Below are 16,086 nucleotides of genomic sequence, written 5' to 3' on the forward strand. Positions count from 1 at the left end.
ATGTCAATTCAACTAAATACATCCTATGCACATATTTGGCTATTTTGGTAAATAATTTCTATTTAATGTGGGGAAGGGAGGTGTATTTTTTTAATCTGTCGATTTTTTATTTATGAACGTTATATTAATTAGCCATTCTACTTTCTGAGAAGCGTCTAGTCTGTGAAATAGTTAATCAGTATTATTCTCATTTTTATCTCTATGGTAACCAAAACATGTTCGTTCAGTGACTCTCCCAAAGCTACAGAAAGAAATGATGTCAAAATTAGAGGTGAAATACTGAAGAACAAATCAGGAGAAAATTGGCAATGACTTTGACAGAACAAAATTTCATCTGATATTCTCTTGTCAATGCATTTGAATTGGATCAGTGTATTTCAATTTTAAAATAATATATTGAATTAATCCATTCAGCAATATATATCCAGTACATTGCTTCAGATCCTGAGTCTCACATACTTCATATCTTAAAAGCATCAATATAAATCTTCCTATTCTCAAAGGGTAACAATGATTCATGAGTTATTTACTTATTAAGTGGCTATTCACTGTTAGGCAATGACCATCTTAAAAAAAAATTAAAAAAAAGAAAGTGGCAGTTTTGTTATTTCATGGTCATGTAATACATGATTTTTCTAGCATATATGTTTAGCCAAGTGCACCTAAATTCCTTATATTAGTTACTGTGTAACAAATATAAAGAAATTTAGTTTGTCCAGAACAATGCTGTTAATGGGGATAGACACTGTAGGATTTGACAAGAAAGACAGAGCAGGTATGCACTTGCTTTGGAATATTTGGGATTTTATATCAGATGATTTTCAATATTTGTGTTAGGAATCCTTAAGCAAAGGATTAAGCGTGTTTCAAGTTGGGAGGCCTTTCGCATCAGAAATCTATTCTAGAAGAAGAACAATCTTTGTAACTGTAAAAAAAAAAGATGTAAGGAAAGGAAGAATTAGTCAAAGGAAACCTGTTACTTCTTGATTTATGAGTTAGAACAAGCTTCATTCCAGCAAAACTTGTATCTTAGCACTCTTACAGCACAACAGTGACACAGTGACATCTTTATATGACAACAGCTTGAAGTAGTTGGAAACATATCATGATGTCCAGTGGGATTGGAGGCTGAATTTCATTTCCATCCAGACGAAGATAGCGGAGGCGGGGGATGTTACCATAAAAACCATAATCTTCTGCTATGGCAATTGAGACAGGGCATATCTGAGTACCATTAACACCTGCAAATGTTGATCAAACATATTAGTTAATTTTCAGGGGAAAGGTACATGAAAATAAAATGCATTTTCAAAAGATAACACAGCCTCACACTGATATTTATATGGGAGGTATTTGTTGTTTTTAAAGTTGAGAAATGCTGAATTAACAATTAACTACTTTTTTTTCCAAAAAGTATATTAAGATAATGTAATCTTTATCAGTTAATCACATATTTAATGTGCTGAAACTATGACTAAAGAGTCACTAGATGCACAATTTTACTTTGGTCAAAGAGAACACTGGCTTAGATAACTACATGGGTAAGTTTCATTGAGACATAATCCTGACCTCGGAGAGAAGAGAAAAAGTTTAATGCTGAGTGATTTTGAATATCTTACTTCAATGATAATATATTAATTTTAGCCGATAATATTCTCCAGTGAGGATCTCACGTTCAAAATGAAATAGCTGAATTAGAAGAACTGTTTGTATAATGTAGACTGTCTGCAACTTTTAATAGATATGATTTCCTGTTCTCTCAATTCTTACAGTACAGTTGGTTTTAATTGCATGAATATAACTTGTGGAATATTTTTCCTCTTAATCTGAAAGTCAATAAATATTTAAAACTGTGTATAAATCATTCATATTTTGTTTTAGTTTAGATAAAATTTGAAACTATGGCTTAAATCATTACCCATTTTCTAAGGGTTGAAGATGTTGTCCCTTATAAACTATCTCTGCAGTTTTACTTGGCTAAAATACTTTTCACTTCTTATCTTCAGCTGTTGAATAATAAGCCTGCCCTATTTCAGGCTTAAAATGGCCTTATTCCAGAAATCATTACAGTGGTGTTTATTTATCAAAGATGTCAAATCCTTTGGACTAATTTATAGTATTTAATGATTGCTTGGACTGCTTGAGGATCTTGTTGTCCCTAGACCACCTATTAAAAACTGCTTGAAGGGAGAATTGAATAAATGTTCTTTGAGCAGCCCAGACTATCAAAAGAAGAGAGAATTCTGTTCAAAGCTTTCTCACTACAATTTTACTCCCTTTTATTTAGCCATAGAAATATGTAACATGTCTTTGGATTACAGTCCAAAAATATGATTCAAAGTTATGATGGAAACAAAAAAAAAATAATTTTATCTTTTTCTTTTCTTTTTCCTCCAAAGAGAAAAATTATTTCTGAATAGCACTGTCTAAAATTTTGTAGCATCTTGGAAGTGGACTTTGTCTTTGCCATGGAAACTAGATAAATACATTTAGTGAGCCAAGGCCTAAACCATCTGTCACAGCCATCATCTTCAAAACCTCTTTGCCTATGTTGTGTAATTTGATGGATGTTTATAAAGCAGTTGATAATTTCAGAAGAAACAAGCTACAACCTATTTTTATGTATGAAGAAGTGAGAGGTTTCCTTATGAAAGCAGTTTCATTATGAAAGCAGTTATTAAAAGATGTGATAGTGAATTTACGCTGTCTAGCAGAAAATATTTGTCTTTTCAGGTCACGGTGAATTTCAAAGAGCACTGCTGTCCTTAAAAGATGTGGTTCCTGTGTTCTCTGGTCTAGAGACTATCCACTGTACTTGTCTTTTCAGAGTTAATTGTTCCAACCTTAATGTGAGGAAACAATTAATTTAACCACGGGCCACCTATGAAGAAATGATTTCCTCATGATATAAATGGTAAGAAGTGGTTTGACTTTTACCACTCTCTTCCCATGAATAGTAAATCCCACTCAAACTATCATAGGAGTAAAAGCATCTCTCTTTCCACTTGCCCCCCTGTTCACGCGTATAATGCTGTTGATTTTTGCCAAGAGATGAGGGAGGTAGAGAGGCATGCCAAAGTGATCCATCTGCCATCTCCCCTTTTGGCAGAGCTCTGAGCTAGAGCTTTCAGCCCCCTCAAAAAACACTATTATGAGAACTGATTTCTTTGGATTACTTGGCCTCCTCAAGCATTAAGAATTCTCAAAGGCAACTAAGAATAGTCCTTCCCTAGTGACAGGAATCACTTTCCCCTAAACCCTCTAAGGGGCAGGCCATCCGCATGGGTACAATTCCTCTCACCCAAACTGATCCATGTAAAGGGTCACTCAAAGTCAGCCTTTTAGACGGTGTTTGTAAACACTGGAGACAGACATCTCCAAAAGGTTTTTCATGGCCCCTGTCTGAGATACCTGTTTTAAGGTGGAATGAATTTCTCTCTGAGGTTGTGTATCTCTTTCTACTGACTTTGTAGGGACTCTATATGACAAACTCGAACTCAATGCTAAAATGGGTTAGTTAAATAAGATGAATCTCACCTACAGTCAACAATATTGGTAAATGGGGTAATATTTAAATGTGAGGCTCAGGAGCTGCTGTGCGGGGAAACTATGGAAGAGGTCCTAAGTAATGACTAATACTCTGTGTCTGCTGAGCAGCCACAGAAGATCTTGTTTGCTTTCCAGTAAAACTCCCAAGTGATTTCTTAACGCTTAGCAAGTCAGTTGATCTAGAAGATAAATGTATTCTGACAGGATCAGGGAAGACGATGGAGAGAGTATTTTGGCTCTATGCTTGTAACCTCTAGCTGCACCCACCACTAACTATTCTAGTTAGACTCCTTTTCAGGTATTAGTTAACTGCAGCAGCCACAGATCAGCCTGGAAGGACACACCTTTCAGGGCCTTTTCAACAAAGAAAACAGTAGCAGTAATAGCCCAGGCTTCTGGCAATAAATAGGGATCTACTTGTCACTACTATTCAACCATCTTCTTATTCAGACATTCTACTTATTCAAGCATCTTCTTCCAAATGTCCTATAATGGACTCTGGCAGACCAGCGTTGCTACCAGGCTTCAGGACTGGTTTCACTGAGGCCAATGATGAGGCTCTCACTGACTTTACTGGGCTTCAGGATATTGCTTTATATCTTCCCAAATGGCAGAAAAAGGCCATGGACTTACATGGGGGACTGATGTTATACAGTAACAAATGATAAAAAAGTAGGCAATGTTATTTACAACTAAATATTGATATCTGAGCACTTGCAATGTTAACCCTGTAACTTTGAAGCATAAGGAGAAAATAAAATAGCAACTGATAAGTGTGCAGGGATAGTTGAGGACTAGTGCCATAAAAGTGCATACTGCACATATGTATGCACTTTTATATAAAAGTAAACTTTCAGGCGAACTCTTTTGTGGAGAAACTGGATTCAGGCTTTTTGCAGTCTTTTTTGTTTAAAATTCTTTTACAGTGGTTACCATAAAGTAATGATTAATCATCATCTTCCTAGGTTAAAGAACAAAATAAAATCTGCAAATCAGTACCACATATTATTACTCTTGCCTGACAGAATTACATTATTTGTCTTTGATCTTGAGATATTATCTGTTAAGGTAGTGTCTAGTGAGAATATGTCATTATCTCTTATCTCTTGAACAACAACAAAAAAATGCTCCTGTGATAAAATTTGGTTTACAAAATATCTACATTTGACAGCTTTATGTGTAGTTACTAATTATAGCCATTATTTTTAATATTGAATATATTTTTTTAGATTAATTGCAACATTTTGAAGTGCTTAAGTGAGTGAGGCTTGTTCCATTTTGAAAAGTAGTGAAATATTTAAGAACATAATTCTTATAGAAAACTATTATGACAGGCTAATGAGCACTGGTGTGACAGTGGAAAATTGGACTTGAATTTACAGGTACTACATAGGTTGCTTTTCACAGTATTTTAACCTGTTAAACTCATTTAGAAAAGGAGGATAATTTGGCAGCTGCTTAAATACTTGTTTGCTACTTAGATGAAAAGCACATCTTAACTGGACAGGTTACATTCCACTGATTTCAATTTAGTGTCCATTTAAGGTGACAGCAGATAAAGTGTGCACCTGAGGCCCTTAAGTGAAGAGATTAAAATAAATCCTTTTGTAATCAGTGGACAATGAAATTTGTTTAGTAGAGATGTTTTGAGTCCTAACAGTAATTAACAGTTAGACATCTGGCAGGCCATTTAAATAGCAGCCTGTTGTACATAACTGATTTTTTTATTAGGTGTTATACATTTGATTTGCTAAGTGCAGACTGAATTAACTTGAATTATTAATAGATACTTTCCTTCCATGTGTCTCTTTTCGTGCAGAAGCCAAACTTACTTTTACTGTATTTTACTGTTTTTACTGAACTACAATTGCACTACACAGAAATAGGGAATAAGAAATAAGGTGTATTCAGTTAATTTACTATGACAGGAAGACAAATGTGCTGCACTATTCATTCTAGGTCATGACATTAAGAATTAATTTGTGGAGACTTGAGTATCTTTTGTGCAGTGGTAATGAGAAAGTGATCACTTTTTGATTTTGACTTTTGACATGAAACCGCTGGCTAGCAAAAGTAAATTGAAAATTGGTAAACTGCAATATCTGAGGTCTGCAGGGCTTGCTGAGCAAGCAGTTGTACACAGCATCGCTACCCACCACATCCTAGCCATGCCTGAATGAATGCTGGAGGCCATGCTACGAGCAGAATCATGACATGACAACATGCTTCTGTTGCCTGGGGAACAAAATTTCTTCTCACCTACACAAAGTGGAAAATCATAAAAGACATTTGAGGAGAAAAACCTTAGTAGCATGAAACTTCTGTAACATCAGCAAAAGGATTTTTCATTAAGAAGGACCAAATGCGAATGGCAGCATTCTGTGCACAGAAGATAAAAGATGTGGAGGATATTGAAGCCTGAGATAGTCATATTCAAAATAGATTGTGTTGACTACAGTCAATATTTTATATTAAGGGTGTCTCACATTAGTTTCCTACTAGATAATTTACATGGATAGACAGATACTCAGAAAAACTGAGCATAATGCAATTCTGTTAGTTTGGTGAAAACTCCAAGGTGCTCAGCAATTTTGGATATCTAAGACATACAGATGAGGATTGAATATCCTAACTTACTGCACTCAATTTTTTTATTGTTGTTTCCACAGAATGGTTACTGGCATGTGTATATGGGAATATGAATTGACAAATTCTTCTAAATCCACTCATATTTCTGATCTGCTTGCTAAGTGTTTTTCCTATATACAAATGCACATTTTTCACGTCTGGTATCACTTCCATGAATATATTTCATAGTCATATTTTATATCTTGCCTTGAAAACTGGCCTGTCAGATGTCCTTTTGCTTATCTCTCTATCATCTCTAGCACATTTTTAACCTTTTTACATTCAAAAAGTATTTTTCTCTCAATTCGTTTGACTTTCATTCTAATATATAAGTATATACGGCTTATCCAAAAAAATATTTGGGTTTCCTTAGGAAAATAAACGAATGAGTTGACTCAGAGAATTTTCGGCTTTGTTTTGATTTGTTTTTACCATTAGATGTTCTTCTGCATAACCAGCAATGTCTTGTCTTTTCAGTAGTTAAATAAACATTTTAAAAGAATTACGTCTTGGTGGGATCCCACACTGGCAGTACACACTTACTTTTGATTCTGTTGTGGTCAAGGTGAAGGTGCTCAAGTTGAGCATTGATAGGCGGAATTTTAGTGAGCTGGTTGTGAGACAGCTGTAGGTCTAGAATAGATGAAACATTAAACCCATTTGGAGGAATACCATCATCAGATAATTTATTGTAGTTAAGCCTAAGGAAAGTCACTTTGGGTATTGTACTGAAATAGTTCTCTGGTATCACTTCAATGGAGTTGTTGTCCAGAAACAGCTGCAGTGTATTAGCTGGAATGCTTAAAGGCATTTTTTTGAGTGAATTTTTTGCTATGTTGAGTTGCATAAGATTGTTGAGTCCTTGGAAGGTGTCACTTTGAAGAGCGCTGTCCAACAAACTGTTCTGGTGCAGATCTAGCATAGTAAGATTTTCCAAGTTGCTGAAGACTCCTTCTGGGATTCTGGAGATCTTGTTTCTAGCCAGTCTTAGCTGCTCCAAGCTCCCTGGTAATGGGGCAGGCACCTCTTCCAACTCATTATCCTCAAGGAATAAGTAAAGCAACCTTTTCAGCTTGCTCAGCACACCACTTTCAATTCCATTGTTGGTGATCTTATTCTTGTTCAGATTTATCCATCTCAGGTGAGTGGCATTCACAAAAGGCTTCTCTGAAATTGTTTCAATGAAGTTGTTTTGAAGATAGAGGTACCAAATTCTTGCTGGGATTGCAGGTATTTCTTTAAGTCCTTTGTTATCACAGTATAATGCATTTGGGAAACTGGGAGGACAAAAGCACTCTTTTGGACACTCAAAAGTGTAGTGAGACCAGTGCTCTGGATCCAGCTCATCATAAACTTGTCTCACAGTTCGAGTCCACACAGAATTGAACAAGAATAAGAGCAAAAGCTTTGGATAGACTTTTAGAGTCGTCATTTTCCTTGGAAAGGGAGAAAAACAATTAGCTGTCTCTCAAAAGAACCCTGTAAAAGCATATTAGAGTAACAAAGCAGTACTACATGCAATATAGTATTTCCTAAAAAAACAACCAAATTCTGTACTCTATGTCATTCCCTATAGCATGTTAAGGAAAAATTGAACAATAATATGAGGCATAAACAATGCAATGCTCGATTTTGAATGACATTTTCATATTTCAATTTAGATTTCACATTGGCTAGCAATTAAACTGGTATTCATGCAGGTGTCATTTCAAAGAACCTAAAAACACTGATAATTTTCTGACTGAAAGTAAATGCTCCTTATAAATCTGTGTTTTCATTAAGTTTTCCTATAACTAGTTTATGCAAAATAGTTTCTTAATGTAATGCATCGTCTTCAATAAGGCTATCAATATCGTAATAATATTAATTCCATTGTAGTTGATATTCTCCCTTTAAATTAATCATATGTTATTTTCTGTTTTTCCTATCTCCTAAATTTTTATGGCATCTGGATTGGATTTTCCAGGGTCTTTTCTCATCACAGAAAAGATCAAAGAATGTTTTAACAGCTGTTTGTTGGGCATGTTCTTATAAAGCTTGGAGGGAAACTGTTTGAGTAATCCTTTCCCCTCCCTCATTCACTCTCTCGTATCCAAAGTTATGAATTTTCTTCTCTAAAGCAGAGAGCTAAAAAAAATGCTTAATGTAAATTACATAACAAATAAGTCCTATATCAAGTTATAGCACATACACTCATGTAACTTGTATCTATTTTACATATCTGTTCATTTTATTCAGCCTCTTCCATCATTAAACAGTGAACAACGTCGTCATTGATAATATGTTCCAATAGACAACATTTGGGTTGCACAGTAACAGCACTTCACAAACTGTTATCTTAGCTGCTTTTTGATAAAGATTAGCAAGCATTTTGCAATGCAGAGACAAGAGACTGACAGCAGAGATTTCTGGTGAAAATTAGCATGTTAGCTTTGGCAAAAATAGAGTTGAAATAAAAAGGTTCTGTCATAGGGTTAATGCACCCGTAAGGTTAACAGCTCAGCTAGTTACTGTTTATGATACAGAATCATTTGATATTTTTCATAATTGTTATTAGCAGCAGCAAATGCAGTATCCCACAGATCTCCCCACCCCAGAAACTGCTAACTATCTGGAAGGATTCCAAAAAAAGGACAAATATTTATAAAGAATAACACAACTAATTTACACAGTGAAATTACACCTTCTCACTATGTAAGTATTCATAATCTTAATAATATTTTTTAAAAAGTAATATAAAGTAATTTACCTTGTTAGTCAGGCTCCTGGAGCTATCTGAAGCCTGTTAGAAATCACTTTAAATAGCAGTTTAAATAGCTTTTGGCTGCTAACCACTGTGTTTGCTTCCTGTCTTCCAAAGAATTAATAGCATATAAAACTTGAAATATAGGCTGGTATTCCCAGATGTATTACCATACACACCTTATTAGCTATTGTTTCTAATTTGACATTGCTTCAGAGTTTGGGCTTACCTCAGCTTTCTTGGATCTTCTTCTCTTTCTATTGGTCACTGTTGTTAGACTGTAATAGTTTGAGTCAGGCTACAAGCCGTGTTCTATGAATACAGCCTAATATATACGCATCAGTGGCTACAACTTTTAACCCCTAAAATAACTAAGGCACCTCGGCACCTAGACAAGAAAAGACAGGAAATCCTGACTTTAATATCAAGCAGCCACAGAAGCCATTTGACTATTAGACTTTAACAGATGAGAAGAACTGGTCTAGACGAAACAGGTCAAAGAAAATGTACCTTTATTCAAAATTTTTTATGAAATGATACTTTAAACACAAAGCTTGCATGCCTCATAATTCAGTCTCATAATACATGTATTGGCCACAAAAAAATTAAAAACAGTGCCATCTGTTCCTGCGGAAATCTCTTATTTGATTTTGATCAAGTGCAGATGCTGCCGTGCCATTTAAAGACATAATTCTTGATTAGGAGAAGAAGATAGCAAAAGTATTTGTTAAGGATTTTTTGAAAACATCTTCCTTTCTTCAAGGATTAAAACATGCCTTTTCTATTCAGAGAGAAATTTACATATTCTTCTACAAAAATATCATATTCTGCAGTGCCTCCTGCAGTGAGCTCTGTTTTTAATTATTAAAGCACCAATTAATTATCTTGTTTTACCATTGTTTTAAAATAAGCTCTTTCCATCCAGATTGCAATCCAAGGCATAGGCACATATTTCCCACATTAAGTATTTTCTGGAATTTTATTTTTGTTTTTAGTCCAAACTTAAACTAGTAATTTAATATCAGGAAAACTAGCCAGGTTCAAAGCCAGAGCAATACCATGAGTATTTTGAGGAAAAAGCTAATGTGAAATACTCCAAACATGGAATATATCCTGATATCTTTTATGGATTGCTATCATACTTATAGAATATTATTTTAATTCAATCTAATTTGATTTATTTTCATAGTAAAACCTCTAATTACCTATTTCATAATGTTTAACACTTTTCTGCCTAAAATAAGAGTATCCCAAAAAAATTTAGAAATAGAGTAGACAAAAAGATGAGTAACCTAGTCTTCATTTTAATCTTCACTCTTTCATGTTATCCTGTAAAAAGGGGAAAGCAACCCTTAATACTTCTGTAGCTTCCACTGACTTCAGCAAGGTTAATGTTAAATATGAAAAAAGTCATTTATAGGTAATGCTTGCATATCTTGTTTTCTGTTCAGCAAAAAAAATACATGCTTATTACTTGCTATTTTTACATACCTTAAGTATGTGCTTAAAAATGAAACAAATGCATGAGCGTTTTGCTTCATTTAGGCCTCTAGACTCTTCAATATCACTTAAGTTTATTAGCACTTTTTCATATACTTATAAAAGTCATGTATAAAACTGATCCCTTCATACATACTATGCTGCATATTTTAAAATTTTAACTTCATTCAGAGTAATTTACTTCTAGATCTAAAAATAAAAGTTTTACCTTTAAGCAGATGGACTAATTATAAGCACAGTAATTAAATATACTACTTTAAAATTTTCATTATGAGCATCTCATTAAACACCTAGGCCTTAAAAAGTTTCCTTTGACCTCCAGAAGCAGCCATAGTACTGTGTATTAATGAAGAGAAAGCTTGTCAGCTGAGTCCGCAGAAGAGTGGCAGGGCAAAGCTGAAAACACCATTGTATGAAGTTTAAAATACAATTGTGTGTGCAGTTACAGATGATTTAAGAGGCTTCACCGGGAAAAGGGTGTCCATAATTCTTGAAAAAGCCACCCAATACAACATAAATCTGGTCTGCATTTGTGCTAAGTCTTCACAGAGTGCGTGGAGAGGATATGGAGTTATTGATATCTGTTCACCATTAAAGAATGAGCTGGGACATCCACGATCACTCTACTGAAAGGCTTAAAATAGTGAGTACTAGTGGCAGATGTCTGTTGTGATACACTTAACTGCCAGTTGCCAGATGTTGCATATTTAACAAGAAAAGAAAGGTTGACTTGTGTTATGCTTCATGGGGGTCTGAATTTACCCTTTAACCTGGTAAACATTTACAGATGTTCATTATGTTGTTTTCACAAAAGTCACTATCAGAGGGACTTACAAGCTAGCTTGTGACTGGCAGAGGGACTATTTGTATGAATTTCTATTTGCCAGGGGGAGAAGCAGGCCATAATCCATCCTTTGTGGATTTGAGGGGCAGGTATTTGACTGTGATCAAACACAGATGCTGCCATCCTCTTTAAAGACACAGTTCTTCATTAGAAGAAAATAACAAATGCATTTTCTCACATTTTGGCAGTAGTGTATACTTTCACTTCTTTTGATGGAAACAGAGTAGAAAAATGGCAAGAAACATTCCCAAAATCAGGAAGAAAAGGATGTGATGGCTAGAATATGTATTTTCACATGTATCCAAAAATTTTGGAAAGAGCTCTGCAGGAGCAGTTGATCGTTTGGGTGCCCAAGCAGACTTTTTTGCAGAAAGACCTTCTTTCCATGCAACCATAAAGACTGTCTACAAATTCTTCTTCATGTATATGTTTTGTGCACTTCTCCATCATCTGGTGTTACAATTTATTATTTAAAGGGTGAAATATATGGTGATAAAATTTTACAGACTAATAAAAGCCCATGTCCAAGGTTTTAAAAAATGACTAATAGTTTGGGAGGCTTTTCTTGCTGAGTATCCAACATGAGACACTTCCAGAATTTTATTTTCAGTAAGCGAGTGCTAAGAATTTTGTGCAAAATCAGGCTATTTTTAAGTTGCAAAAGCTGAGCAATCAAAGACAAACAATTAGCAAACAGACTGCTCCTGAGTTCATGAATAATCTCTCAAAAGGTAACAATATTCAACATACCTGCATGACACTAAAAGGATAGGCAAAAACTATTACAGTACAAATCCTGTGGATGCCCATTTCATAGATTTTGAAGATCTTTCAAAAAGCTATTATTGTGAGTATCCTAATTTAAAGACAATGTCTCAAGCTGATAGAAGATTTTTGCTCCACGTTTCTCCTGGAGATCCACATTGTTAATCAGTGTAAAATGAGAATCACTAATAATAAAATCAAAAAATGAGGAAAACTAACGACTGTGGAGGGTAGTAACCAATCCTTGAGCAAATTGGTGTACATTCTTCAGACTGGAGTGGCCAACATACTTGAGAAAGACCAGAAGGGCTAAAAAGAGAAAGCCTAGAAAGAACCATTTCCATATGGTATGGACAACTGAGAGTGCTGTAAGAACTGTTGCTCTGTTTTAGTGTTGCAAATTGCTGACAGGGAAAAAATGCATTGCTTGCTTTCAATAATGGCTGCCATATGTCTCAGATTTAGTACGAGGCAAGGTCTGTTAAACATCAAGCATGTGTATAGTTCATTATCAGCAAGCCCAGGAGCATAGTGCAAGCAGACCTAATTCATCAGCCCTGTGAATTGCTCCATTAAATGAAGGCTGAAATCCAGTGTGCCCAATTTGGGCACTGCTTTACTAAAATGTTGCTATCTTGTTCCGTAGATCAATCAGTTTGCCTAAAATATGCTTTTAACTTTTCTTCATTAATGGGAAACAAAGACAGTCCTTCAAAATCTGCAGAGAGACTAGGTCCATGCAATTTGGACACCCTTTGTGTCTCTCCGTTTGCTCTGTCTGTAGCTCCAGAAAGCTGTGCAGCCTGCTTAGGTCAAACGTTTACCTCATGGTTCAGTATGCCTCTTCCACTTCTGAAGGTGGCATGTACAGTGGTGACATGCCTCTCTTGTGGGCATCATCATTTGTTGCTTGAAATATAGAGAATAGGAGGCTCTGAATTTCAGGCCCTGCATGGAAAGACAAAACTTCAGCCTTACTCAATAGATAGCTCAAATAGCTCAAGTAGGCAGCAGAAATGCTCCAGACCCAGCTTCTATTAACTTGTTTTGCTCTACAACATTCTTGGTGAAAAAACAAAACAGACTTAGGAGCAGGGACTGTGACCCTTTCCTTCTCTTTCAGAAAAATTAAGGTCCTGCTTTCCTTGTCTGTAACAGTTGCTTTCCTGGTTGGACAGATGTTCAGCATCACGAGGAGAGATTCTCCGTCAGGCTCAACCAACAATGTCTACAGAGAAGGGGTAAGATCAAAGCTCCACAGGCTCAAATAAGATAGTATAGAGTAGGCTGCCATTGCCTACTCTCAGTGGGGGGAATGGCCTCTCTTATTTAATTAGGCATTTCAGTGCATATGTAGGCAGCTAAAGTACCCAGGGAGCTTTCAGGTTAGATTAGGAGGCATCTGTTAAAGGAGCTCTGGAACAGTTCAACTGCCTTATTTTGTGGAATGTGAATGTCACCTGAGTCCTAATTTATATGGGATTTAGAAAGATCAGATCCGACCCTAAAAGTCCTCACACAAAATTCTGACAGCTTATTTTCTGCCTACCCTCACCACTATGTTAAATCTGAAATGAGAACTAAGTAATTCAGCTTAAAGATATTCTTGCAGAGGAGCAAAATTCAGAACAGAATAACTATGGAAAGAGGGCTCAGCTTTTATAGGAAATATAGACCTTTCCTGAATATGGTTCATTAAAGAATTATTTGGCTGTCTGTTCTCTTACTCTATTTTGAGCTCTTTACCACAGTGACACCAAAAAGATTCCACGACATAATGCCAAGATCTGATATTTATCTTGGCTAGCTAAGCTTAGCTTACCTATTCTGTAAATGTGACTGTTAATCTCCTACCTTAATTTGTTCTCATGCTTTTGACAATTTCAGTGTTGAAACAAATCTATCCCATAAAAATACCAGGGACCTGATTCTTAAAATGCTGGATACATACATATATATAAATGTATCTTGAATCAAATATCTAACTTCTGCTTTAGTTTTACATACATATTGAGTTCTTGGGCCTGCATGTGGCTATTGATATGATTAATAGACAACTAATGGGTGGTAAATGAAATCATGAATCAAAATGCATAGAACATTGAATGAATATTCTTTATATCTGTAGATTGAAAAGCAGGCCATCATGGACTAAATATTCCAGAGACTATATAGCAAAAAGGCAGAGAAAACAGCCTGCACAGTGTTGGTGTTTGTTCTGTCTGAACTCTTTTTTTCATATTATCTTCTCGAAATAGGGTGATGAATTTCAAAAAGCTTAGACTTATAAGCAGATCTGTCCCCTAAAATGAATGGCAAGAATTATAGAAAAGAATGATCAGACAAGTTAATAAAAAAACCCACCTTATAATATAGCTCTTTTATAGTGATTCTGCAAGATAAGAAATTTAAGAAACAGGTCATTTTTGAATATTAACAAAAAATATCCAAATGGCATAAGCTATATGAAAATCCAGTCCTTATTTTCCGTCTAAGTTTTACTACAGATGCTTTGGGGGAAATATAGAAATTACACATTGTAATATGTGAATTTTTTTTCATGTTGATCATAACTTACAACGTTTGTCGTTTGCCAAAGCACTCAGGTTTTCTTCCAGAGTCCTGACTTGAAGTTCTGAATCTCATTCACTGTGAATACTCCAGCCACTAAGTGTCCTTTCAGAAAGAACATTTTGACACTAAGTCTTTAAGACATCCTCATCACCAAGTACCTTGGTGCCCACTGACACCACCTTTTTCTCTGAAGAAAGAGTTGTAGAGTCCAACTCCAGGAGCGAATCCTTGCTTTCATATTGAGGCCTTCCACAGCAGTCCAGCTTCCCTTGTGGAGGTGGCTTGTGCTCCAGCATTGTCTACAATTTTCCTAGATGATTCCCTACTCATCACTTCAGCTGCTGTGACTCTCGGAGCTAAATGCCTAGATCTGCTTGTGCATTATATAGATAATGCACATCTCATCTCAGGACTCCAAATTTAATAAATGACAACATACCTGTCATCCTTCTGAACGTAGAGTAAGATTGAAAATCCTACAGGCGATGACTTTTCTTACCCAAACTTAGAAAATGAATAAAAACATCCTATTTTTATACATGTAATCACAAATTCTTCTTGAAATCAGTGTGGCACTGTGCATAATTTTTAGCATTCTTTGGAGAAATTATTAGTTTTTGTGTTTATCTTTTCAACAGTAAAAGAATCCTAGTGTTGAAATTTAAATACAAAGTTCAGGAAACAATTGTTTATCTAGTTTGGAAACCAGTCTGTAGAGTGAGATGGACAGGATGAGCTATTAGAAAGTTCAAGAAAACCAGAGGATCTGAAAGATTGCACTTGGCCTTGTTTATCCTTAGGGCAGTTTAATGTTAAATTGGTTTATAAAGTGTGAAACTTCTAAAGACTTCTAGAACTTCTGTCTGCAATCTTATGCTTGTTCAATAAAACCATTATCTTCAATAGAAATATACTTTTATAGATATTATTCAATATATTCCCAAGTCCCTTTCTCATTTTGGGAATATATGTTCTAGTCAAGCTGATGAGAAAAAACTGCTGTCTTGCATACTTTACTCCATGCTAGGAGTCATCAGAAATGTTCTTCTGCCCAGTTTAGCTGTCCATTTAGTTAAATATAACAGTACATTATTTGTGCACATCCAAAAGCTATATGTTAACTCAGTCACCTCTGCAACTATGCTATAAGCTAACTGAGTAGCACAGGAACTGATTTAATTGCGTTAAGAAAGGTAATAGGGGCGGCAACCTCCATTTTAGTGTCTCCCGGTCTGGAAGTCCTTTGAGTCAGTGATACAGTAGAAGTTTTTTCAACAATGCTCCTGCATCAACCCCTACAAGGAGACTCTGGGAAACATCCATTGATCTGCTAAGTAAATACATACTCCTGCCTTATAAGAGGTACAACTATGCCCAAATGTGGAGCTAGCAAGTAGTCAGGAATATCAGCAAATGAGTGAGTCTTTGCATGTCTGATGAGGGGTCAAAGCCTAATGCTAGCAAATTTTATCTTATTAAGCAG

At 35.5% G+C, this 16,086-nt stretch overlaps 1 protein-coding gene across 1 annotated transcript in view; it reads right to left on the minus strand.

The window, feature by feature from the left end:
- Positions 1 to 1,041: 1,041 nt before the first annotated feature.
- LOC134136185 (keratocan) overlaps positions 1,042 to 16,086 on the minus strand; it is a 31,332-nt gene continuing 16,287 nt past the window's right edge. The window contains exons 4-5 of the mRNA XM_062568320.1: positions 6,721 to 7,613; positions 1,042 to 1,241 (exon numbers count right to left, since the gene is read on the minus strand). Coding sequence (XP_062424304.1) covers positions 1,069 to 1,241; positions 6,721 to 7,613 — 1,066 coding nt within the window. The 3' untranslated portion in view covers positions 1,042 to 1,068. The remainder of the gene's footprint in view (positions 1,242 to 6,720; positions 7,614 to 16,086) is intronic.

The sequence above is a fragment of the Rhea pennata genome, chromosome 1, assembly GCF_028389875.1.
Source record: "Rhea pennata isolate bPtePen1 chromosome 1, bPtePen1.pri, whole genome shotgun sequence".
Classification (NCBI taxonomy): Eukaryota; Metazoa; Chordata; class Aves; order Rheiformes; family Rheidae; genus Rhea; species Rhea pennata.